This window comes from Harpia harpyja, chromosome 10 (genome assembly GCF_026419915.1).
Source record: "Harpia harpyja isolate bHarHar1 chromosome 10, bHarHar1 primary haplotype, whole genome shotgun sequence".
Classification (NCBI taxonomy): Eukaryota; Metazoa; Chordata; class Aves; order Accipitriformes; family Accipitridae; genus Harpia; species Harpia harpyja.
In genome coordinates, this window is record NC_068949.1 from 4,892,691 (window position 1) to 4,916,460 (window position 23,770).

General features: G+C 45.5%; 1 protein-coding gene across 1 annotated transcript in view; it reads left to right on the plus strand.

The window, feature by feature from the left end:
* COL13A1 (collagen type XIII alpha 1 chain) overlaps positions 1–22,358 on the plus strand; it is a 58,139-nt gene extending 35,781 nt beyond the window's left edge. Inside the window, exons 21-34 of the mRNA XM_052799415.1 lie at positions 693–746; positions 952–996; positions 1,623–1,691; positions 2,261–2,284; positions 3,352–3,405; positions 3,930–3,974; positions 4,293–4,445; positions 6,853–6,894; positions 7,410–7,436; positions 9,276–9,356; positions 14,447–14,500; positions 14,789–14,842; positions 15,623–15,658; positions 20,898–22,358. Coding sequence (XP_052655375.1) covers positions 693–746; positions 952–996; positions 1,623–1,691; positions 2,261–2,284; positions 3,352–3,405; positions 3,930–3,974; positions 4,293–4,445; positions 6,853–6,894; positions 7,410–7,436; positions 9,276–9,356; positions 14,447–14,500; positions 14,789–14,842; positions 15,623–15,658; positions 20,898–21,053 — 894 coding nt within the window. The 3' untranslated portion in view covers positions 21,054–22,358. The remainder of the gene's footprint in view (positions 1–692; positions 747–951; positions 997–1,622; positions 1,692–2,260; positions 2,285–3,351; positions 3,406–3,929; positions 3,975–4,292; positions 4,446–6,852; positions 6,895–7,409; positions 7,437–9,275; positions 9,357–14,446; positions 14,501–14,788; positions 14,843–15,622; positions 15,659–20,897) is intronic.
* Positions 22,359–23,770: the final 1,412 nt, after the last annotated feature.

The window sequence follows — 23,770 nt, forward strand, 5'->3', positions numbered from 1 at the left end:
AGTGAGTTGTGTATTGTGAGGGATTGAGACCAGCACAAGGTGTGTAGGAAGGGGCAAAGGTTGCATTCATCTGTGCCCACCTCTGATTACCTGCTGAAGGGACATCAGGTTCTGCAGAGTGTTTTAGTTCTGTTGTTTTAAATGCTGAAGGTGAGAGAATTTGTGAACTGTGTTTCGGGGAGGAAAATACCCTCCTTGTGCTCAGATGACTCCCCTCTAGGCTCTGTGAGAAACTAGTCGCTCAGAATCAATGATGACAGCCTCTAGTCCCCGTGGTACCTGAGGCAGGGTGGACACGGGGAGGCAGGATGGAGGCCTTCCAAGGCTTCTCTCCCCTTCCTCTTCCACCTCCTCAAGGAGCAGCAGCAGTAAAGTCCTGCCCCTTTGGCAAAGGTCACCAAGAACACATAAATCTGAGGTCCAGTCTCAGATGTACTTGGAACAGCCCTCCTGTGCACTTACTTTGGGTCTGAACTGGGTGCTTTCCTTCGTGCTGAATACTCCCTCCGTACTGTGTAGAAGAGAAGGGCACCTGGTACGAAGTCATGGCAGGAAATTTGGGTTACCCGAGGAGAAGATGGCACAGCAGGGGCGCTTGGCTGGTGCAGTTCTTCCTCCTGGAAATGCAAAGCCAGCAGTAGAGTCGTACCCCTTCCACGGAATACAAACCCATCCCTTTTCCTTTCTCTCAGGGAGAAGCTGGTGACATTGGCCGGCCTGGTGCTGCAGGGTCACGGGGGGAAAAGGTACAGTCCTTCTGCACAACCCAGCTCCAGGTTCAGTAGCTGCAAGTCTGTTCCTACATGTACAAAACTTAGCTGAAAAGGAGCATTTTAAAATTAAGCTGTCTAGTCCCAGACTGTTTCAGAGGACCAGCAGAGAACAGTGATTCCTGGAGTTCAAGCAAGTGAAGGGATAGGCTTTGTTAACAGCATGTTTTTCTTGTTACAGGGGGAACCTGGTTCACCGGGAGACCAGGGACCCATGGGCCCAAGGGTAGGTGTCCCTCCACTAACGCTTGAAGAGTTTTGGCCTTTCGAAGAGGTCTAAGGATAGTGGGACCACACTGATAGTCTAGATTGGGCCTCTGCTTTTTTGACAGATGTTCTCTCACTAAAAATGCTTATAGCTGGGCAATGGCTGAGTTTGAGACAGGCCATTTGTCCACTCCATACCCTCATCAGAAGACACCCACACCTTAGGGGGGAAAAAGTCTTTCAAGCCACCTTAGGGTGGATGCTTGGCTCATTCATAGAAGGAGGTGGGTTTGGACATCCCAGTCTGAACTCAGGCCCTTGGCATATCAACAAAGGGCAACAGGAGGGTGTTTGGTGTGTGCTCAAGTCAGACAATCCAGCTCCTGGATTCTGGCCTCAACTTCACCACTCGTCATACCTACCAGCTTTGATGGTCATGGCACGGTGATCTGGGCTTGTCTGGCTATATTTCTGTAGTGTTTCGTCTATAAAATGTGCTTTTAAGAGCTTTGTTTAATCAAGGAAAAACTGGAGGCTCATGAAGCAGGCCCCTCTGAGACCCCTTTTTCAGGGTGAACCACAGCTCTGAGTACCCCATGGGAAGGGCAATCCCCAGGCCCTGGCTAAAGAGCTGGTATTTTGCAGGGCCCCAAAGGAGAGCCTGGGAAGGACGATATGATGGACTACGATGGTAACATCAGCGAAGCTCTCCAGGTGAGCAACTGCCCTCCTGGCCCATGAGGGGACTGCTGGCAGCTTTACTGTTTCCCAGGGGGTGCAGACAACTGGGAACAATGTAGATCTGCTTCCTCAGCAGTAGCAGCAAAGGGAAGTACTTGGTTGTTCCATAGTCCCCCTCATCCTACAGCTCACTGCATATAGTGTTTTGGTAAATACTTGTGCACCTTGTTTAATTGATATATTAACACTGGTGGACGTAGAGGTGATGTGAATCGCTTCAAGAGTGGCCCACGACTTGGGGTAGATGGTGAATAAAAGGACTGCAAAGCTTCCTTGGAAGTGTGCACTGATGATGTGCAGTGAGCAAGTGGCTATGCCCAGCTCTGGGCTAGCCTGGGTTGTACTTGGAAAAAGGGGAAATCATAGAATAATAGCTCCATGGGACTCAGAGCTAGTTTTTTGCTTTTGTTCATTTTGTAGGCTCCTTGCCTATTTGGGCCAGTGTTACGTTAGTGGAAAACAAACCAGCTCCAGGAAAAAGCTTAGCTTTCCAATGGCTGTTTTCCTTTTTGATTTTTTTTTTTTTTTTTACTTTTTTCTAGGAAATACGAACTTTGGCCTTGATGGTGAGTTCCTAGCTTTGCTGCGTGGTTTTAAGCAAGTAGCCATATGTCCATCCTAAGCAGATGGCCTGACAATTTAGGTGCAGCTAAAACATTTGGCCTTTGCTGTTGGGAGCTGGAGTAGGGGCAGCTGATGGCTGAAGGAAAAGCTCATCTTGCCTTCTGATCGTGGCTCTTGAATTCTAATCAGGCCCTTTATTTCTCTGCTTTAAGAGGTAATACATGCTGCTCACAACAGGGATTGCTCAGAAGGAGCAGGGAAGAGCAAGGGGGACTGACCAAAGCAGGGAAAAAGGAGGCCTTGGTTGTTTTGCAAGAAAACTTATGCTGGCAGTCTGTGGTGGACACTTTCTGTGATGGGAGGGGAGGACATATTTTCACCATTGATAAGTATAACTTGACATAACAGTCCTGTACAAACCCGATCATTTAAACCAGCAGTGACTACAAGCCCTTTGAAGACAAAGAAAAGTAAAGTAGTTATTTTGAGCCAAAATAAGGGAAAAAGTATCCCTGAATTTTGCTTCTCAGGACAAGAAACCTGCTTAGGAAAAAAGATGGATTTTTAAAATGCAGTATGGCAGGGCAGCACAGGCGTAAGTAGCATCACTTGCTAGGCCAAACTGCTCCCTAGGTTTCCTTAAAGGGTAACTGCCAAGACTGATCAGGAAATCTGCTCAAAATACTAGGGCCATTTACCTCTGCTTAAGCTGTGCTTGGGATCTAAGTAGTACAGTGTTTCCTATGATCTCTATTCTAAAAGTGTACTTTTGTAGATAGGAAGGCACAACCTTAAGTTAATCTTAGTTTCAGGAGCAGATAGCTGTGGTCATTTTAGTTTTCCTCCATGAAACTGTAAAAAAATACAGACATATCTACAACTCACTTTGGACTGGCCTGCTGCTCACTCAGAACTCTTCATTGCTTGGCTTCCCAAGCAAATACAATTTTAGGAGTCCCTGGGAAAATTCCCCCGCTATTTCCCCTTAAACTCAGAAGAGCTGTTTGGTTTCAAAACATGAAAATAAAGGCCCTGTTGATAATCTGAGAATGAGTTTTTCTTTATCTAGGGACCCCCAGGACTTCCGGGTGTGGCTGGACCTCCAGGGCCACCGGGACAGAAGGTATTTGCTCAATTCAGCACTTGCAGAGCTAAGGGAAACACAGGAGCGGTCCAGGCAGAATTCCCACACACAACCCCCCCAGCGCTCCTATTCTCCCTGTCCAGCACTATCAGACTGTCCTGCTGGCCTCTACCACTCCTCCTCATGCACAATATCCTGAAAATCTCTTTTCTCACAATGATAATGCCTTATCAGAAAGATAAAGGATCCTTTCTACTTGCCCTCCCCTTTAGGAAGCAGCTTATGGGAACCATCTCTGTGCAGGGATTGTGTTGGTTGGGAACTATGTTATAGCACTGGGGCTGCGAACTGTCAGTCAGTATAAACAAGGCTGGTGAAATTCTTAGGCAGTCACACATGTATTGTTTCAGCAGGGGTTTCCATGCTTTTTTTTCTGTGACTATTAGTTACCAGAGTCCCTGCAGACTATTTCTGTAATGCCCACCTTTCATCATTGTAGTGCCATGCAGAAGGAGTCAGAATAGCTGCTTTCAAACTGCCAAAGTAACAATTCTGTGTTTCAGGGTGAAATTGGCTTGCCAGGTGCTCCAGGCCATGATGGAGAAAAGGTGAGACATGGATTGCTCTTTCCTTTAGTGGTCTTACCTCTGTCACTAACATTGCACGGTTGCTTTTCCCACAGGAGAAAAAATTATTTTGCTTTACAAAAATGAGCATTAATGGTTTATCAAAGTCCTCACTTATAGGGAGTGGTGGCGATGGCACGGCAAATCTACTTTGTCCTGCCCCCATGACTCCTCAAAGGGCATTACTGCAAGTGAGAGGATGAGCAGTAAAAGAGGTTCTGGGCCAGGGGCTCACCCTGCAGGAGTAACCTTACTCTTATCTGTAAGTGTTTCACTCTGTGTTGTGTGGATTTCTTTTAGGGACCACGTGGCAAGCCTGGAGAAATGGGCCCCCCTGGCCCTCATGGACTGCCAGGGAAGGATGGACCACCTGGAATAAAGGGAGAGCCAGGCCATATTGGGGTCACAGGAGAAAAGGGCGATAAAGGAGAGCCGGGACAAGCCGGCTCACCGGTGAGTAAATCAAAGCCTCTCAGAGCACTGCTGGCTGTCCAGGTTATGCGGCAACGCCCTGGGACTTCTTGGATACCTCAGAGCCCCTCTGACATGGGTGCTGGAGGCACCTCATCACTGCTGTATGAAGTGTGCCAATACAGAAGCAACATCTTGGCTCCCTGGCAGATGTGTCCATCTTGCTGGAGTGGCTGTCCCCAGCTGCGTGCCCTGCTCTGTCACTTCCTCAGCTTGTTGCCTGGCGTATTGCTTAAACTGAAACGCCACTGTAAGCAAGCAGGCCTGACTGAGAAGGCAGCTGAGGTACCAGCACACATGCCCTCCTGGGAGGGCAACTGCATGGAGTAACCCCTTACATCCCTGCCACTAACCGGGGCAGAGTGCCCAGTCTCCCAGCTTCAGTCTGTCACAACTTCTGTGTCCCCAGCACTAGTCAAGAGGGTTTTATGCAATGAGTTTCTGCCTCTCTACAAGATTACTAGGATAAAACTCTTGCTGTCACAACAGCTGGCTATTGGGGAGTGATTTCTAGCATGGGCTCCAGCAAACTGCATAACCGTGAGCAGAACTTGGAGGCAGGAAAGCAGTACCCCATCCCTGCTTGGAGACCGGCACATCCACAATGTCAGGAGGATGTTCAGGCATTTGCATGTCCAGTTTCAATACTAGTGAAGCCCTGCATTTCCCTGGGCACCTGATGGTTGTCTGGGGTTTTCAGTGTGTTCTTGGGATGACCAGCACCAGTCTCGGCTCTCGCAATGATGTCTCGTATGTCTGCCTGACTTAGTCTTGCAAAAAGTCCACAAATCTTTCTTGATCCATAGGGTCTTGATGGCCCCACTGGAGAGAAGGGCGAACGAGGTGACCAAGGGATGCCAGGACCGTCAGGATTGCCGGGTCCCATTGGACTTCCAGGACTGACAGTAAGAGTGAAAAAGACAGGCTGCTCTTTCCTGCTTGGCAAAGAGAAAACAGCGTAGAGCAACACACAAGGGTTTATTTCCCGAAGTGCTGAGTATCTCGGGAGCCTCAGACCCCTACCCCTTAGTTAGGTGCTTAGGTGTCACCGAACGTCCGTCAGGTCTCCAGCAGCAGGCAGGGGGCCAGCTGGGCATCTGCCCCCACTGCTGTCTGGAGGTGCTGGCTCTGGCAGCTGCCTGCAGAGCCTGCGTGGCAAAGTCAGCCGAGACGCCTAGTTTGCTGGCAGCATGGCATCGTTGCTCCTTCCCTTAGAGGCTGCAGCACAGCAGAGAGGTGTCAGGCTGCTGTGGGGGAAAAGCAAGCAAAATCCTGTGGCACTCCCCTTGCACAGCTGTGAGATACCACTCCTGGAGGCCTCACTCTTTGTAGGGTGCCTCCTCTGGAAGCAGAGATGCAGGAGAGCCGCAGGTGAGCTGTTTGTGAAATACATGGTACGTTCCCACTCCTCCTTTGGGGAACTGCTGCTTTGCCAGCACATGAGTGGTTCACAGATGGCTTCTGATGGAGTGAGACTCCAGAGTGCGGCTGGTGGTGACAGGGTCTGTTGTTGTGTGCAGGGAGAGAAGGGTGAACCTGGGGAGCGTGGAGACAAAGGAAATCCAGGAGAATCGGTAGGTCACCTTTCTCATTTCCTTCTGCAATCTCGGCAGTAGGGGAGGGATGATGTGGCAGCAGTGCTGCTGAAAACCAGCACATCCCACCCTCTTATGACACATGTCTCATTGAGGACAGCAAGCTTCATTTTGTGGGACTGAATCACCAGCCACCTCTAGCTCCCGATGCCCTACTTTTCCCTTACACAAGAACAATCTAGCTCATGACAAGCAATCAATAATGAATGCCTAGGGAAGAACAGAAGATCATGGAAAGCATAACAAATATTTCCCTCGGCACCTGCGGTGAAGGGATTTCCTGAACAATACTTACATGTATCTACATATATGTATTTTTCAGTAGGGTTTGTGTTCTTGAATTTGTCTGTTCTCCCCTCAAAGCTCACCCCTAGCTTTTGTAGCACCCTGCAACAAGGAGTCCCACAGGCTATCAAAACACTCTTCTACATGTGTGGAGCAAGCCACCTTCTTTCCTATCTTTTGAAACAACTGCTAAGCTGTTGACCTTGTGCCTCCTTGCAGAAATGGTGGTAGAGTAGTGGAAGTGGACCTTTTTCTGGAAAAAACTCACTGCTTTCCCTCCTCCTAAATATCTGCAACTGCTGCATAACCTTCCCCAGAGTCCTGCTGCTTCTACTCAGCCACTGTCCTGCATTGCTGCCACTTTCTAACACAGTCCTTAAGGGGAGTCCAGGTTTCCAAGCCTGGTAGAGCTCTGCTGCGTCCTGTGCCCTGCCTCCCCTCTGAGCAGTTCCCTTTACCTGCTGAGGGCAGCAGATTATGACAGTGACTTCTCTTGCATTGCTTTCTAGATATCTGGCCCCCCTGGACCCCAAGGCCCACCAGGACCTCCAGTAAGTTTTGAGTGATTCACCTGAGGAGCAAGACCATGGGAATGAGGATAGAGCGGGAAGTGGCTGGGGAGGGTTCTGCGCAGAGAAAATAGCCAGAAACACTGCAGCGTTGAAACAGTAACATGCTTAGTATCACTTCCAAAACCACCCCCCAGGGTAGGTCAGAGCTACGATGGGCTGGGTAGGTAAAGAGAGAAGGTTAGGTTTGTCTGAGATGAAAGGGAAGACAGTAGCAAGACGGAATGAATGGGATTAAAGGGATCAACTTCAGAAATGGTCTTAATAGCAAGCCTGGCCCACTGCCAGGTGGTTCTTGGCTAGAGCCGCCTCATTACCAGATGAGAACAGTACATGAAGTGCCCTTTACACAAATAAAGAGGCCTTCAGGCTAAGCATTTTTGCCCTCAGTGTGACAGAAAGCGAAAGCTCTATACTGCACGCTGAACTGTGATAACCTGGATTTTAAAGCATATCCTTAAATATTACTCATATCTTGCCTTTCATCCCAAATACAGGGTCTTCAGGGCCTCCCAGGACCGAAGGTAAGGCTGCAAAAAAATAACATTCTGGAATTTTACTAGAGTTGCCCAAGTGCAAGAATTCCCTTCAGTAACAACCTCCTAGCTTTCAAATGTTACTTTTCTTCTATCTTGGTAAGAGGACAAATCCTTCTGGATATTTTCTTGAAGGAAATGGATTAGCAGCACTCGCTTTAGGACCCAGAAAACTGGTCATTATCTCCAGTTTTCACCCAGAGAAGTAGGAAGTCACTGGCCCTTGGAAATCTTTCCATGAGAACATAGTTGAAATCTTTGTCTGAAGGGTGCAGGTCTGTACAGTGGGCTGGACAGGCTGTCATACAACCCTAAGTAACTGAGCTCTAGCTTAAAATTAGCCAGGTTCTGTACCCTGTAAATTCTGCTGTAAAGCCACTCAAGGACTTCACTGTTCTTGGTGATGAGAAGCTTTCTAATCTCCATCTAAATGTGTTTATGCTCAGCCTGCACCATTGGTTTACCTGCTGTAAAACAGTACCTAGATGAAAAAAATATTTAAGTGGAAGTGTTCAAGGAGACCTGTGTTTTTCCTCTGACATTCTGGCAGAGATTGGCAAATGTGGGAAGTGTCTTCATCCTTCTTGTTATGCTTAGATTTGGCTACCAGCACTATTTGGGTGCTAAAGGGGATGGTATATTTATCCTGATTCATCTTTTCTCCAAGTGTTGATTACAGATACAGTTACCTGTTTTGCTTGTCTGTAACTCACTAGCCACTGATATCAAGTGTCTGGGAAAGTTCCGTAAGATGCAGTTGTCTTTGAGGTATGGGCCAAACAAATGCAGGTGAAAGTCTGGCACAGCACAGACTGGATTATAGGCAGAGGAAGTACTGCAGCAGTTTCTGCTTGAACCATGTAGGCCTAAATAGCAGGTGCAATGAGATGTCCTGAGCGTGGAAGTTTTTGTTCCATCACTGCAACCTGTAGTAAGTTTTTTTGTAAAGAGGCTTTCAGTAGTGGGGAGGAAGAGCATTTCATACCCTTTGCAGACATGTCGGAAATAAGTAACTCTTCCAGGTATGTGCTCAAGCCAAATAGTGTTGTAGGGCAGTGATACATGGCTGTATGGAAACTGGAGTGCTGGTAGAGTGAGCCAGCAATGTGGTGTCTTATCGTTGTAGGAGAGTACAGCAACCGGGCTTACCATTTCTGTGCAAACTTGGTTCTTCTGATACTTCTGTTTCAAAATGCAACCAAGATAATTTTTTAAAATGCCTTATGAACAGGAGGGCGTGGGGGAAGCTTTGGGTTGCTTTTTGAATTTATGAAAAAGGAGTAGTTTGTTTAATATTGCTTTATAGTTTATAATAGAGAATTTAAAAAATACAGTTGGAAAAGGAATGATGAAATTATTTTCCCCCAAATTTTGAAACTGATGCCTTTGCATTTACAAAAATCTTTCCCAGAAAGACTTCAGTATGATTTTTCTTCAAAGCTTATAGACACCTGTCATTCACTTCCAATGAATCCACATCTTAAAATGTAAAACCACCCTATCAGATAACTTCTGGTTCCTTATATTTACCTGACACTCCCTGCAATAGCAGGGAGAGCAACACAGAAGTGAGCTCAGTTCCCCTTTGACCACCTTGACCCACTGGGCCTGACTCTCCTCTTACTGTCATTGACTTAAGACAGGTGCTCATGCAGAGATCACTTGACTGATACTGGTTTTCTTCAGATTGGGCTGAGAATCAAGCTAAAGCATTGCTCTGCTGCCTCTTGTATTCTCTCTAATGCTTCGGCGCTCTCTGAAGGGAGGAATGTTTGTTATATAAGTGGTGTTACGGTGGGTTTATTTTCTGCTCCATCCTTCCTTTAGGGGGAAGCAGGGATTGATGGAATGAAAGGAGAGAAGGGTGCCCAGGGTGAAAAAGGAGACAGAGGGCCACTGGGATTACCCGTAAGTATCCAGGAAGCAAGCAGCACTTTATGAGCCAAACTTATATCAGCTGTAAAAAGATCTCTCAATAGGAGATGCACGCAGGGATGTGATATGTAAAGTCAAAGAAAGAGATGATCTATAAATAACTGTGCCTTTGCTTTTTAAACTTAAAGCCTCAATTTCTTACAGAAGCTTCATCTTTTAGAGCTGTTAAATAGATCAGTGATCACTTTAATTCTTCCTACTTCTGGCAGGATTGAGAAAAACAAACAGTAGCTTTCCTGTGGGTTCTTTGCACTTTAGACCAGAAACAGAAGTCAAAAAGATGTGGAAAAGGAAATACCTTCCCAGCCGTTTATCACCTGGGCCAAGCTTTGTACAAAAATTTGGTGGTTCTGAATGCATCCAGCTTCTTCACTAGCCAATACTTTCCTATCACTTTTGCAATGGAATCAATGCTTTCCCTGACACGGTAGAAGCGTGCTGTGTTCCCTGCTGTATGTGAACTCAGTCACGTTAGACAAGTGTTGGTGCACTGCTTAGCTTAGCAAGGAGGAATTGTGGCAGAATTATAATGAGTTATGGGAGCTTTAGATATAAACCTGAAGACCTTGTGAAGCTCTTGGCTCACATCTGCTAAAAGCTTCGTCACCCACTGAGCTGACAGCTGATAATGAATTAGTGGTAACTTAGTCCCACCCAGTTGCTCTGCCAGCCCCTAAGTTCTCTCCTCATAAACAGCACTGGTGGCAGAGCACACCCTCTCCCTTTGCTGAATGTACTGCTTGGAAACAAGCACTGCAAAGCGCATCTTGTGTACTGTGTGACTTTGTCAGCCTGTGTTTGATCACCCAGATCCCTTGTCCTTGACTTTGGCTGAAATGTGCGTGTCTTTGTTTGTAAAATGTTTTCCTCTCTTAGTTGTACTATACCTTCTAGGGCCTGGATGCTTCTCATCGAGCTCTAGGCACTTAAGTGAGCTCATCATGAGTGTATTCACCGTGGTTCCATGCAGAGCCAGCGGGGAGAAAGCGATGCTTTCGGAAGGCTCAAATGCAAAGGATTGTGCCTCAGTGAAGCAGTGAGAAGTAAAAACACAGTCCCCATTTTGCCCTGAGAAATGCAAATGGAAGCTTTCTGTGTAAATTGTTATTCCCTCAAGTCTGTGTGGTATCAGGACAGGGGAAGGAGGTCCCCGTGACAGTCTGAGCAGAAGATGCCCCAGCAATTATCCTGACAAGCTCATCAGTGTAGCAGGGAATGTGCTAGCTGGTTCTCCTACAGCAGTGAGCCCTATGAGAAACCAGGGTCTCTTGCCTTTTCACATCGCTCGTTCTGAGCTGCGGAGGGGGGAAGACTGGCTCAGAAGTGTCCTTTTAGAAATGTTTTGTGTTTGGATCAACAATATCGGCTGGCCAGCTAGGAAGCACAGTTACTGAGCTGTTAGTAAGATCAGAGAGATATTGTGGACCTTGTGTCCCTCCTCAGACCTACCTAAGTCTCTTCAAAAGCTTTTCCATGCCTGATCCAGTGTGTTTTCAGCCTGTCAAACTAAATGCAGTGCCAAACAGGTACTGAAATATTTCAAAGACAGAATCCGTAAAATCCCACAGCGGGATCTGCTGCCTTTTCAAGTGTGATTTAGGGCTTGACATCATGCCAGAATTTCAGCACATTTCAGCACTGATTGTTTGCAGTAGCCTTGGACTTCTCTGTATGGCCGACAGGCTGAGGAATTTGTCATACTCAAGTGGAGGAAAACTCAGTGTTTGGTACTTATATTCTACCAAAGCTTTCTCTCCTGGCCACTGTCAGAGACAAGACAGTGGGCTAGATGGGCCTTGGGCAGAACCATTGTAAGGTCTTATGGATGAGGAAATTCAGGGCAAGAGCCAAGCAGACAGAAAAGTGCCACTTAATCTCAGTCTGGTGTAAATCTGCACTGGTGACACAGGAAGATGAGCCACCTGTTTTATAAGCCTCCAAACAACTGGATGTAGAGTGGAGCAAGCCTGCAGCTGACTAAGCGTGCACCTACAAGACCTGGGTTTCCTGGTGGGAACTTGAATGGTTGATGGCTCTGCACTGCTTATAAATGCCTCTGTGACCACAGGCCTCTGAGCCTTGTGTCTCCTCTGTGTGGCCCAGCCTGCCACAAAGGCAATGCAGGTCTCAACTCCACTGTCACATTGTCCTTTTCATCACCTGTCACAGAACAGCTGCTTCCTCAGGGGTTTTCTCGGTGGCACTGAGAATGGGAAATTTGCATTCTTAATGGGATCTGAAAGTTGCAGGTCAACATTATATGTATTCAGTGTTTCTATGTTTTTGTTGGTTTGCTTGTAAGTACCATCACCTGTCCTTGAGATCTTAATTTTTGTTTATTGCAAGCATATGTTTGTCTCAAGTCACTGCTTCACTCACCTCTCCCCTCCCCTCTCCTTTCCCCCTCACCCTCCTCCCCTCTCCTCTTGCCTTGTTTTTGTTAACCCTCCCCCGTCTGTTCAGGGTGCTTCAGGTTTAGACGGCAGGCCTGGACCACCGGTGAGTTCCATTTCTCCATTACCCTACGTTCCTCCTCCCCAGTATCGTGATTTGTCTCGTCTCTTCCACCAGAGTCTTGTTTACACCAGGAATAACTGTCTTTTCTCCAAAGCAGGCTTGGGAGGGGGGTTAAACTTAGACTGAGAAGTGATGTTACACGCTTGTCTTTTTTGATGCTTCGAGTCTGTCTGGATCCTGGGATCACAGCCTACTTGTTCTACTTTATCTCAATAATAAGACGAATGAAACCTCTGCATGGTTCTATGATGCTCTGTTCTCCTGTCCTCTTTATTATGAGGGGTCTCCATCCTGTCGTTCTGCATGGTAGCCTTGCTTGCCGCCTTTTCACGGCAGTAGCTCTTCCGTTTTGTCTTAGGCATAATAATGCCGGTGTGTTTTGTCCTGTGAGCAAAAAGCTTTGTGCGTTGTTTTCGCACACGGCACTTAAGGCTGCATTGCCATGGGTTGCAGGTATGCTTACAGGTATCTCTCCATAGCCTGGTAAGCATCTCGCCATGAGGAGAAGTTGCATCTAAAAGACCTTCTGCAAGCAGGACTAGCCCTTCACCGCTCAGCAGCAGAATGCCATGCAACTTCAGCAACTCCACACGTGCTTTCCTTAGTCCCAGCTACCTGAGGGTGGGGGTGGTGGGGTGTGTTCCAGTCTAGTATGTACCTCTGAGAGGTAGCAACATCTGACAGTGGAGCAGGAGGGTGCAAGATTCCCACCTCTTGTTGCTAACTCACTGTGAGATGTGAAGGAAATAAACTCCTTGTGCCTAAGCATCTCAGTTTGTGAAATTCAGAATGAGACAAGTAATGCTAACCTTGTTCTGCAAACCATTCTGCTATTCTTGGGTAGCAGCTGTTAAATAAGGGCCAAATATTTTTAATCCCTCTTGGGAGGTCACACATCACCCATGCACAATCCATTTGGCTATTTAAAAAGAAAAAGCAATTTCTCCTCCTCGGTGTAACTGGAAATTATTCAGCTGCTCTAGAACTTCTGAACAGAATCTGAATGGCAGCTTATACACTCGCTTGTTTTGGGAAATTGTAGATTTAATTTTACAAATGTGCAGGTGAGATCTCAATGTATTTCATGGCACTAAATGATCTTAAAATGATGCATATGTGCAGGCAATTAAGATTTCCATGATGTGAACTCCTGTGCATGAATCTAAGGAGAGCCTGATTTTTCTCACTTCCTTCACTGCGTTTAAGTTGTGCGCTGCATGGACTACTTCTCCACTTATATTCTGCAGATCTTAACTTGTCTGAAAAGCTCTCCTGATCCACATGAGTCATCCTGCTCACATCAGAGGGGTTACTTTAGTGACTAAGGATTGTGAGCTCATATGAAAAAGGTGCAAGGCCATTGTCCTTAAGGCTGTTAGAAAAAGATTTCCCTGTTCCGGATGCTTCCTCCTTTGTTCTTCCTAGAACGCAGGTAATGGGCCTCAAAAGTATCCCTTTATCAAGGCTGTGTGAAGGAATTGTAGATCAATACCTAAATGGTTAGCAGAGTTCTTGCCAATCTAAAAGTATGTGGTGATGTAGGGTTAGGAAGGTGACCGCCTATCTATACGATGTAGTTATGTGGGTGTACTACACACTGCAAATTTGAAGGCTGTATTTTATCTAGACTGCAGAATATGGTCTGGGAGAGTTGCAAGACACCCTCCAGCAGGGAATACTCCACAACAAGTTCAAGGACTCTATACAGAGTTGAAAGTGCCCGATTTCTTAGCCAGAAGACTATTGCCTAACTGCTGTATTGCCCACATGAAAGATCAACTTTGATCGGGTTAATTTCCCAAAGCCCAAGCAAGTCTCAGCAGCACTGGGAAGCGAGTTTGGTATGCTGGTGGGAGATGGCCCCTGTGTCAAAGGGTTAGCAAAAAGCCTGGGTTTTCCTGTTAGCATGACTGAGAGCCTGGTGGAGCGACATAAATAGCAAAAAGGGAACAGAGGGACTGGGACTGAATGATACCCCTCTTAGTTTGCATCTGTGTATGTATGCATCTGCATTCATCTCTGCAGCATGGTGTCTTTCAACTTGCATGACTGACCGGCTGCCTGCCACCGAGTAACCAAACTCTTTCATTTTTGCTCAACTCAACTGACTCTGGGCAGGGGGAAAGAAAATAAGGAAATAAAGAAAAAGAAAAGAAAATTGCTTATCATCTAAATGGCCTTTATTCTGCTACAGCTTTCAGCCTTGTCTGATATAAACTAGAGAGAAAAAATTCCCTCCTGTGGAACTGGTAGAAATGCCTGCTGTAACAATTGTCAAGAGATAGCTTCAAAATTAAAAATAAGGCTCTGTAAAATGGTGCTGGTGTGATCTAATGTAGCAGTTCCCATGTTCTTCAAATTGCCTGTAACAACTACTTCAAATCCATCGCCACCAACACTGAAAGCTGTAGTGGTGCTAGATGCCTTCCTTCACCAGACTGTCCTTCCCAGCTGTGCTTTTTCCTAAAGGAGCAGCAGTGTCTCCTGGCTTTAACGAGGCCCTAGAGGGAAAATGTCCTGATGTGTTTTCCTTCCTACAACTATAGGGTACTCCAGGACCAATTGGGGTTTCGGGACCAGCAGGACCAAAAGGAGAAAGGGTGAGTTTGCTTCAGAACTGACCAATGCTCTGTAACTTCTTTGAAGCCACCACAGCTTTCTGGGATAGAAAAGCTCTAGGTTTTTCTAGAGCTGGAACTGCTCTCTCTTTGTGCATATAAGACCCTCAGCTGGGCCTCTGATTTCTGAGTATCTCATCCTTGGGGTTTTTAGGTGCTTTGAAATGTGTCCTTTACTTTTCTTCTATAGTGTTGCTGTAGCCACTGCTGTGCTGCCTGTTTATACTGAATAGGAATGTAACAATTTCTACTCTTTTGTCTCCATTTCAGGGCAGTAAAGGAGATCCTGGAGTTGTAGGACCAATGGGGCCAGCAGGGCTTCCTGTAAGTATGGGAGTACTAGGGATTTGTTATCTACAGTGCTTGTTTCCTGGCTGATAGCTTAAGATGCTGCTGTAATACAGCATTTGCAATTTCAGCTAGGTTAGGTGTTAAAGAACCGAAGTTACACACTTATGTACACTATGGGAGCAACAGAAAGAGCTTGATAACTTCAGAGCAATGATTCAGAATGAGCTGGATGAAGCTGAAGGGAAACTTAATTTACCTTGGTCCTTGAACTACCAAAAGAAGCTGCATGGCACTCCCAGGATACGTATCTTAGTCCAAAATGCTGCTTTTGAGCACATCTGCTCTGTTTACCTTTCCACAGCTTGGGTGCCTGCCTTCCACCTGTCTGAGAGGGCCCTGTCTTGTCATTGCAGTGACAAATGCTGTCTTCAGCGAGGTTACTTCCACTGTTTGGGATTACTTTTTGCAAAGTAGGGCCAGTGTCGGAACGCCAGTTTTATGTAATCATGGAGCTGCTTTGTTGTTTAACCAAAAAAGGAAGCTTGCTGCTTTTTTCAAGGACTGCGTTCTCTAAACCAGTTTGGTTTTTATCTGAAGAACCCTTGGAGCAGTAGTAGTGGTGTTACAACCTGGATGGTCTAATGGAGGTGAAGAGGAGGTTGTCTGCTGGAAAAGTTAGTTATTTTTTTTACCATCGAGCAATTGTTACAAATGGAAAAAACAAACTCCTGGGCACACATTCTTCTTTTTAAGCGGGACCACAATGGGACCTACTTGTTTTAAAATCTTTCTTTTTGTGTTGATGTATTTCAGGGTTTACAAGGTCTACCTGGTGACAAAGGAATCCGGGTAAGTTACCAGGCAAACTTCTTGTATTTAGTTACTAACATCTTCACACAGTGATAGACCGGTTAACTCCTGAGCAACCTCAAGTAGCTAGCATGTAATTCTGTCTGCTAGACCTTCATATAAGTAACTTTACAAACTTGTATTTTAGAAGGTGATACCTGTAGCTCGTATAATCACCTGCGACATTGTGGTACATCTATCTGAAAGCTATAGGAGGGATTTTCTAGTGTGTTCATTGTTGTCATAGCCCTGTTCTCACCGAAGCACGGGACTTTACGTGTAGTAGACTTTGGCCAACGTGGCATACTTTAGGAAATCCTGCTTATCTATTTACTGATGTGTGTAGGGATTCCCATGAGAATTAACTGAGGTGAAGCCAGCAAATCTTACTACGTTACTTTTAAATTCCCCCTGAGGCGTGAAAAGGAAAGTTGCCCTCTAGCAAATGATCCTCTAGAGAATTTGGAAGATGGAAATTTGGAAAAGATAAATTAAATTGGCCTACCTTAAAGAATCAGACATGAAGTCTCCTCAGGCATTGTCCTGAATGGATGTGATGGTGAAGAGTTGGGTCAAAACCAATAACGTGAATGGCTGCTTTTCTGTCATACCACCTGTGTTATAGAAAGATAAACATTACTAAAAAGCGTATGTTGAGAAGCTCCTTGCTTTTTCATCAGGTTGTCCACAACGTAAGGAATTTCTTGCCTGTTAAGGCTCTAAATCTTTTTCATAAAAACAGTTGAGAGATATAGTTGAGTATCATTTATATTTAGAAATATAAATGACTTCTGGATTAGAGTCTTTGTAAGATTACAATTGTATAAATATGTCAAGTAGTTCAATATAGTACACACATGTATGTCTTTATGCATGTACTCACACATACACCTTCTCCTCCTAAGAGACTGGTATCACCTAAGTTTATCTGAAAATGTAAAGTTTTATAGTGCATGTGCCCGTGTGGTGATTTTATTATATGAATTTGCTTTTGATACATGGTGAGTGTTCTCTGTCCTTTATCTGCAATATATTTCTGACCTTAGTCTGCACAGAATGGGCAGTTTTGGAAAGCAGTAGCCAATTGGCATCTTAAACTAGGGGAGAAAAGTCAAAGTTTCATGGAAGCTCCAAAGTTCTCCCCTTTTTTAATCATTGCATTTCTGGCTTTGCTTCTTAACTTCCTCTTCATTAGGATGTGTTTTGTTTTGTTTGTGTGGCTTCTAAACAAAAAATAACTTTAACAGAATTCCTAGACTTTTTCAGTTGTTTTTTAAACTGGGTATTTTATTTAAAAGAAGCATCTTTCATTACCTGTAGATAGGATTTCTCTGAGCTCTTGCATAAAAGCAAATGAAAACTGGGAGAAACGGCACCTCCTTGTAGAGGATGAGCTGGAAAGCATGAGGGGGAAGTTTTGCTGGCCCCTTGAAGCATGCATGCACTTTGCCTCGCTGCAACCATTATTCTGAAATGAAAAAGTGTGAGAAAACTTGAGACTGTAAATGGGCAAGTGCAGTATCTTTGCAGGTGGGATCTTAGAAAATACCACTTTTCCCACTGAGTCTTTATACAGGGGCTTCCCCTCACTCCTGCCCCTCTTCAAAAATTGTGAACAGGTCACTACTACTTACAGGAGTTAAACAGCACAGTTTTGGTGAGTCCCCTCTATACAGCTGTTTTGTCTGAATGCCTCCATCCCTTTGAAGTCACTAGAGACATCTGACAAGTACCGTTTAGCAGAACTGGACACAGTGGCGGTTCCCCAGTGTTTGCTCTGCAGCCCAGTATCCCCAGCTGAGTGCTAGGTCTCCCCTGCAGTGGGACACACAGCTTCTGTGTCAGAACCTCCTCAGAAGTGCGGGATAGTCTCTCCCAAGTGCTGGCAAAACTATGGCACTTCAGCCAGGAGACTTCAAAATGAACAAGAAGAAAGCTGTGAAATCAAAAAGAGAAGGCAACACTCCACTTCTTACCTGTTCCACAGGGGGCTGGGATACAACACCCACCTCTTTGGAAGTGGGAGATGTGTTCATTTGAAATGCTTCTTTTTCATTTAGGCAGCAGCAGTATGCAATGGCACTTTAATATGAAGGTTTTCAGTGTTGAGCACATTAAAAACGAGGATCCCCTTTGTTAAGCTCCCAAATAGTTTGCCAAAATCCTCTGTTACTTTAGGCCGAGCAGTGCTTTTTAAATCCCAGAAACGCTCCTGCTGCCCTTTGTTTGGAGTGGGAGATCAGCATAGGTGGGCCTGGGGACAGGCAGAGACAGTATTGTGGCACTAGATAGCAATGGGAACAGATGGCCTTTCAAGTAACCCAGCTGAAAAAGTGCAAACCCTGAACTTGTGCTATGAAGCTGATATCTTCACTGTTATTTTAATGCCTGTGGTTTTTTTTTCTTGTGTGTATGTGCGTCTTCCTCGCTCCTACAGGTCCACCTTTGTCCCCTTTATCCCTTCCTCCTCTTCTGCCTTTCTTCCTGGTTCCTTCCTCCTTCCTCCAGAGCAACCCATGCCACATTTTCCTGGATTATCCTCTCTGTTCCAGTGCTTGGTTCTGGGTGACTTATCCTCATTGCCTCTCCTCTCCCATCCATTTCTCTTGCCAGCTTTGGGTTTAACACTTTTTTTTTTTTTTTTTAAAAGAAGAAACAGCAACCTGTGTTGTCTGATTTTATCCCTTAATTGCTTTAACCCTCCCCACAAGGACCCTATATTCAATTCCCTGTGCAGCAGCCCCTTCCCCTGTTTTATGCTCAGCAGCTTTGAGAATTTCCTCTGTTATACAGAAAGATTTGGTATAGATATAACTGGCAAATACCCATGCTATACCCTGCCCTGGCTGACCTGCTACAGGTGGGATGTTGCCAAGGGGCAACAGGGCATCTGAGCATTCCCTCAGCCCCTTTTGCAGCTGGCTTTCATTGACCGAATGCTGCCCCTCCATAAAAGAGCATGCCTCCTCTTTGGTTATGATTTTTTTAATTGTGTCCCCCTGCTGCCCCGGCTCTGGTGTAACTCAACCTGGAGCCTGTGGAGATACTGTAATATCAAACCACTGTAAGAATCGTACCTTCCTGGGGTATGTTGGTGCTGCTAAATAAGAGGGCCAGGGACAGGTCGCTGCCCTGTGGCCGTGCTGCTTAGGACTAGTCCCTTGTCTAACAGGTATTTTGGGGGGAGCACTACCCAGAGCATCCCAAAGGACAACCAGGCTCTGCACGCTGTCTGGTCCGAGTACTTCAGTCTCTGGCCCTTTTCTATTTAGCAATGTTGATGCACCCCAGTGCACAAACCACTTTAGGCTCAGGCAAGCACACTTGTTCTAGTTAAAGCTTTGCTGTTCTTGGATATGGAAGTAATTTTACACCCTAAAAGGAACAACACCCCCCCCGCCCCCCCCCCCCCCCCAGCTTTTAAGGAAAAGCTAGCAACCCCTGGTGGCAAACACAGTGTTCATTAAGCAGTTCAAGGGAAAGCTTCTAAAAACACTCCCATGCGTGAGAATTTCTTCTGAGAATTCAGAGGGGTGAGAAGAGTACAATCAACACAGGGAGTCTGGGCCAGAAATGCCTTCCTGCTACAGCAGGAGAGCCTGCTTGGGGTCTGCTGCAGGTCTTGTCATCTCAGGCACTAGGCATCTAGATGCTACCCCAGAGCTCCTGTGGCAGAGGAGGGACCCTCCCAGGCACCTGGAGATTGAGATGAGGTGGCATGCTGCTGGCCACAGGGGTGTTTTCCCATCCTGGGAGTCTAGGGTCAGCCGGTTCTCAGAAGGTGCCTCTCTCTCTGAATGTATACTCTACTGAATGTATAGGAAGCCCAGAGAAGTAGACTCCTAATGATGGTACTGACGGAGGAGGAGTAGTGCTCCACTGGCTGACTATAGGCCTGTCCAGAAAGCTCAGAGGCACTTGTAATCCCTTTGATGCAGAGCCCTTACATCTGTCAGTGTGGGATTTTAGCAATGGCCGATGTGTTTATGCAGCTAAGTAATGGTTAGTAGCTCCATATGTTGTTTTTCACTTAACATCTCAAAGAGAGATTTCTCTTCTTTTAAAATGTTTCCTAAATGTTTATCCTTTTTTAAACTATCACTGACATTTGTTTGAAATGGATGATCCTAAAGCTTTTGTGTATTCTTTTTTTCTTGGACTAAACTATTATTTACAGGGGGAGAGGGGCAAGAAAGGCTCTAGAGGGTCTAAAGGGGATAAGGGAGACCAAGGAGCGCCTGGATTAGATGCACCCTGTCCGTTGGTATGTTCTGTTCACATCAAATGTATTGTTTTAAGATTTGTTGATTGGGAAGAAAGAAGGAAATCATAACATAAATAATGGTCTTGCAAAAGTACAACACTCAGATAAGGCCTAGCCTGGTTCCCACTGCAGTCTATGGCAAAGCTGCTTTCTTCAGTGGGGAACCACTGATCCTTTGAGCAATCAGACTGTTGCGTGACCATGGTTATATTCCTTCCTCTTCCGGAACTCACAAAGGTTTGGGGTACGTGGGGATGACCCCATGTGCTGGGAGCCCAGGGCTTTCTCCTTTGTGGATAGAGCCCTGTGTCTCCTTTGCTGCTAGTTATGGCTCTTCTCTGGAAATGTTTAATGTCATCATGTCTACGTAATGGCAAAACCTGAATGCTGTTTTTCTTGCCTTGGAATAACGGCCAGCTGATGTGATCACCTGAGAGCGACACAGGGCACTCAAGCTGCATTACCCAGAGGGAAAACAAATCTCAGTCATTTTAAATGGGATATGTTTCTGTCAAAATATATTGTCTGTAAGTCTAGACAAATGAATAAATATAGGAATATGTATACATTTTTCATCTAAACTCATACGCTGCAGCGAACACTGCCAAAAATCTGTAATACTGCCATAAATCCCAGGAGTACTTGTGGATCATGCATCTAGAAATCCAGCTGCTGGGTTTCCTAGTGAGGATAGGAAGAATGGATGATTTCAGAATGGAGGAAACACCATTCTCATCCTCTCAGATTTAACTCGGAGAAGTACCTCCTGACTTGTAGATTATAGAAAACCAGAAAGGAAACTGTGACTACTGATTACGCAGACAAAACTAAACCTGAAAACACGGGCCATCTGTATTCTGGGTATGCAGCAGAGTGCCCTGCGACAGTCCCAGTGGGGGACTCAGCCTCTCCTCCCGTGACATGGAGGTGTCTGGCATTAACTGAAATAACGATAGTGGTTGATTTCATAAACAGGGTCTCCGAGGTTTTAAAGGCGAGAAGGGTGAGCCGGGGTTACCTGGGCTGGACGGCCTGGATGCCCCATGCCCATTGGTATGGCGTACCTTCCCTTTCCTGCATGCTAGTTTGCTTTTTGCATCTTGGTGGTTATTTTCTGATACCTCCGAATAGCTGCATGCCCTAGAAACACCTGGCAATTCCTTCCTGACCTATCTCCATCCTACCTTCCTCGTGCTGCTGTTGTCAGAAACAGGCCCTTCCTTTCGTGCTATGATTCACAGCTGCTGTCAGCATTACTTTGTGGCACGAGGAAAAATGTAGCGGCGATGCGAATTTATTTACAACTGCTTCAATTCTTCCTTTGCCTTCACTTTGAGAACTTTCAGTAGACTAACGTATGAAGACCTGCCTCCACACTGGCTTGGCTTTCTAGCAAGGAGCTGCAATGCTCATGTCCTTCATTAACTCCATTTTTAAGTGCTTGTATGTGGCTAGCACAGCCTGACACCGCTCGGTATTACCTCAGTCACCCTATACATTAAGATGACTGAAAAAAATAGTTATCCTGTTAACAAGCCCATGTGAAACACATTAACTGGACACTTATCTCCCTCAATTCCTGCTAGACAATTCCTATTTGTGAGTCTCCCCAGAAGTCAAAATGGTACCCGTAGAATCCAAGAAACTTGAATTTGGAATTGCCTGTTTCCTGATACCCATCTTATTCAAGCATTAAAGGATGATTATTGTATTAGTGCCTCATCTAACCCAACTATTGTAGGACAAAGGTGTTCAGGAACACTTTACCTCAACTGATTTCTAAGTGTGCCATTAAACATCACCAAGCTATTAACTTACTCTGAGATTTTCTAGAAATGCAGCATTCAGGTGAGGTTTTTGCTCCCTACAGCAGTCTAGACAGTTCCATAATACACTGAAACTTGTACTCCCCTGCCCTTCCAGCCCCCATTTGGCATGACTAGGTTTGCTTGAGGATGGTTATTCCAAGCTTTATTGCTCACTTAAAGGTGTTTGATGCCATTTACAAGGGATGGAGTATCAGTTAGTTCAACTAGCTGGAAAAATGTGTCCCAAAGAAAAAAGCCAGATTTAGTTGGGAAGGTTTTCTTAGTTTCCTGAGGAAACTAGCCCTGAAATTGCCATTAAAAGCCTTTGTTATTTGACCTTTGTGAAGAGCTAACACTAGTCTTCCTTCCAGCATTCCCTCCTTTCTGCGCTGCCATTGTCTCTTTGGGGCAATGACTATAATGGTGACCACTTGCAAAGTCTCAGTTGCTGCTCTGTAAATTCTTGGTAACAGACAGAAACTCTTCTGCCAGTCCCACAGGTGGAATAATACCTGGCCAGAACAGTCCACAAAGGAGAAAAAACACTGAGCCATGTGTTTCGCCTCCCACTGATAATAGCCAGGTTTTTATGGAATAAGTTTTGGCTTGAATAAGGCACCTAATTACACAGGCATGAGGATTACCAGGCACTTAATTACCAGGCACTACCAGTGTCCTGGTAGACTACCTTTCTTTTTTTGTCTCTGCTGTCAGTTAGGATTCAGCCTGCATAGCCATGTTAGAACGTACACTTCTTCCCATACCTATTTTTGTTAAGGGAAACTTGCCAGAAAATCTGGTGAAATACAGATGCCATTATTTTTTTATATATAGTGTGCTGGCATGCAGGCTAGCTTGGGAACGTGAATAAGCATGGTTTTTGATCCAACTAGGTTAAAAGCTTAGCATCCAGCTGACACATCCATGTGTGTAACTTACAGAGGCCATGAACTAATGCTTTACAAATCTGAGATATGTGGAAGGAGATACGTGGTACTAATAAGCATGTCGCATTTCCGTTCTCAGCAAATTCGCCTGCAACAAACACTTCCTTGTGACCCTGGTCTTCCTTTGATCCCTAAGCTATAACTCTCTGGCCTTCCATTCCTTCATACACCTAACTTCCCAACTCCTCCTGCAATGCACTACACCAGTCATTCCTACCACCACCAGTGTACCAATGGGAACGCCACAATTTACCCAGTCATTAACCCGTAACTCAGTATTTCCACATAGTGGGAGGGAGGGGGAGGAAGTATCACAAGGAGACCACAGTCTAAAAAATGCAATCAAAAAGCAATATGGTTGTAGCATCATGGCAACGTTCATTTCATCAGTCCCTTGAAAGTGCATCTCCTTTAAATAGTTTATTTCTCAATATACTACTATGCATTTGCTTTTCTGTTTGGTTTTTTTTCCTTTCCCCTTCTCAAATGGGATGATATGCACTGCAGATTTCTCACGCAGTACTTGAAGAAGTGAGAACTGAGTCATTTGAATGAAGAAATGTGCCTGCATCGTGCATTGTACAATATCACCCCCTGAACCCACGAACCTGACACGCACACACAGCAGAAGTATTTGACTTCTCATGTCAGAGGTGTATCTCCTTACATCTGACTTTATGTCCTGCTCAAGAGCACCTTATCATTGACATGATTTCCTGTTTTCTCACATCAAATAGGGCTGCACTGAGATGAAATTAATGGCAGTAATTCACAAAAGCATTTCCCAACCATATGGTCTCAGCCCTTGAAGTATCCAACCTTCTTCAACATTAAAAAAAAAAATCACACGCCCACCTTGGGATGTGTAGCACAAGACTTTGGGGCTGCAGAAGTGCCAGGGGACTTTTGCAGAAATCTCACTGACTTTATTGAGGCAAAAGCCCCCTCTCAGGGAGTCAGCCGAGGCATCCTCAAGCAGCACAGGGTCTGCCCAGCTGTTTGCCTTCCTAATTTCCCTGGAGCTGGATCTTCTTGGAGGCAAGAGGGGACAGCTAGGCAACCTCTCACACAATAAAGCAAACCCTTTAACAAA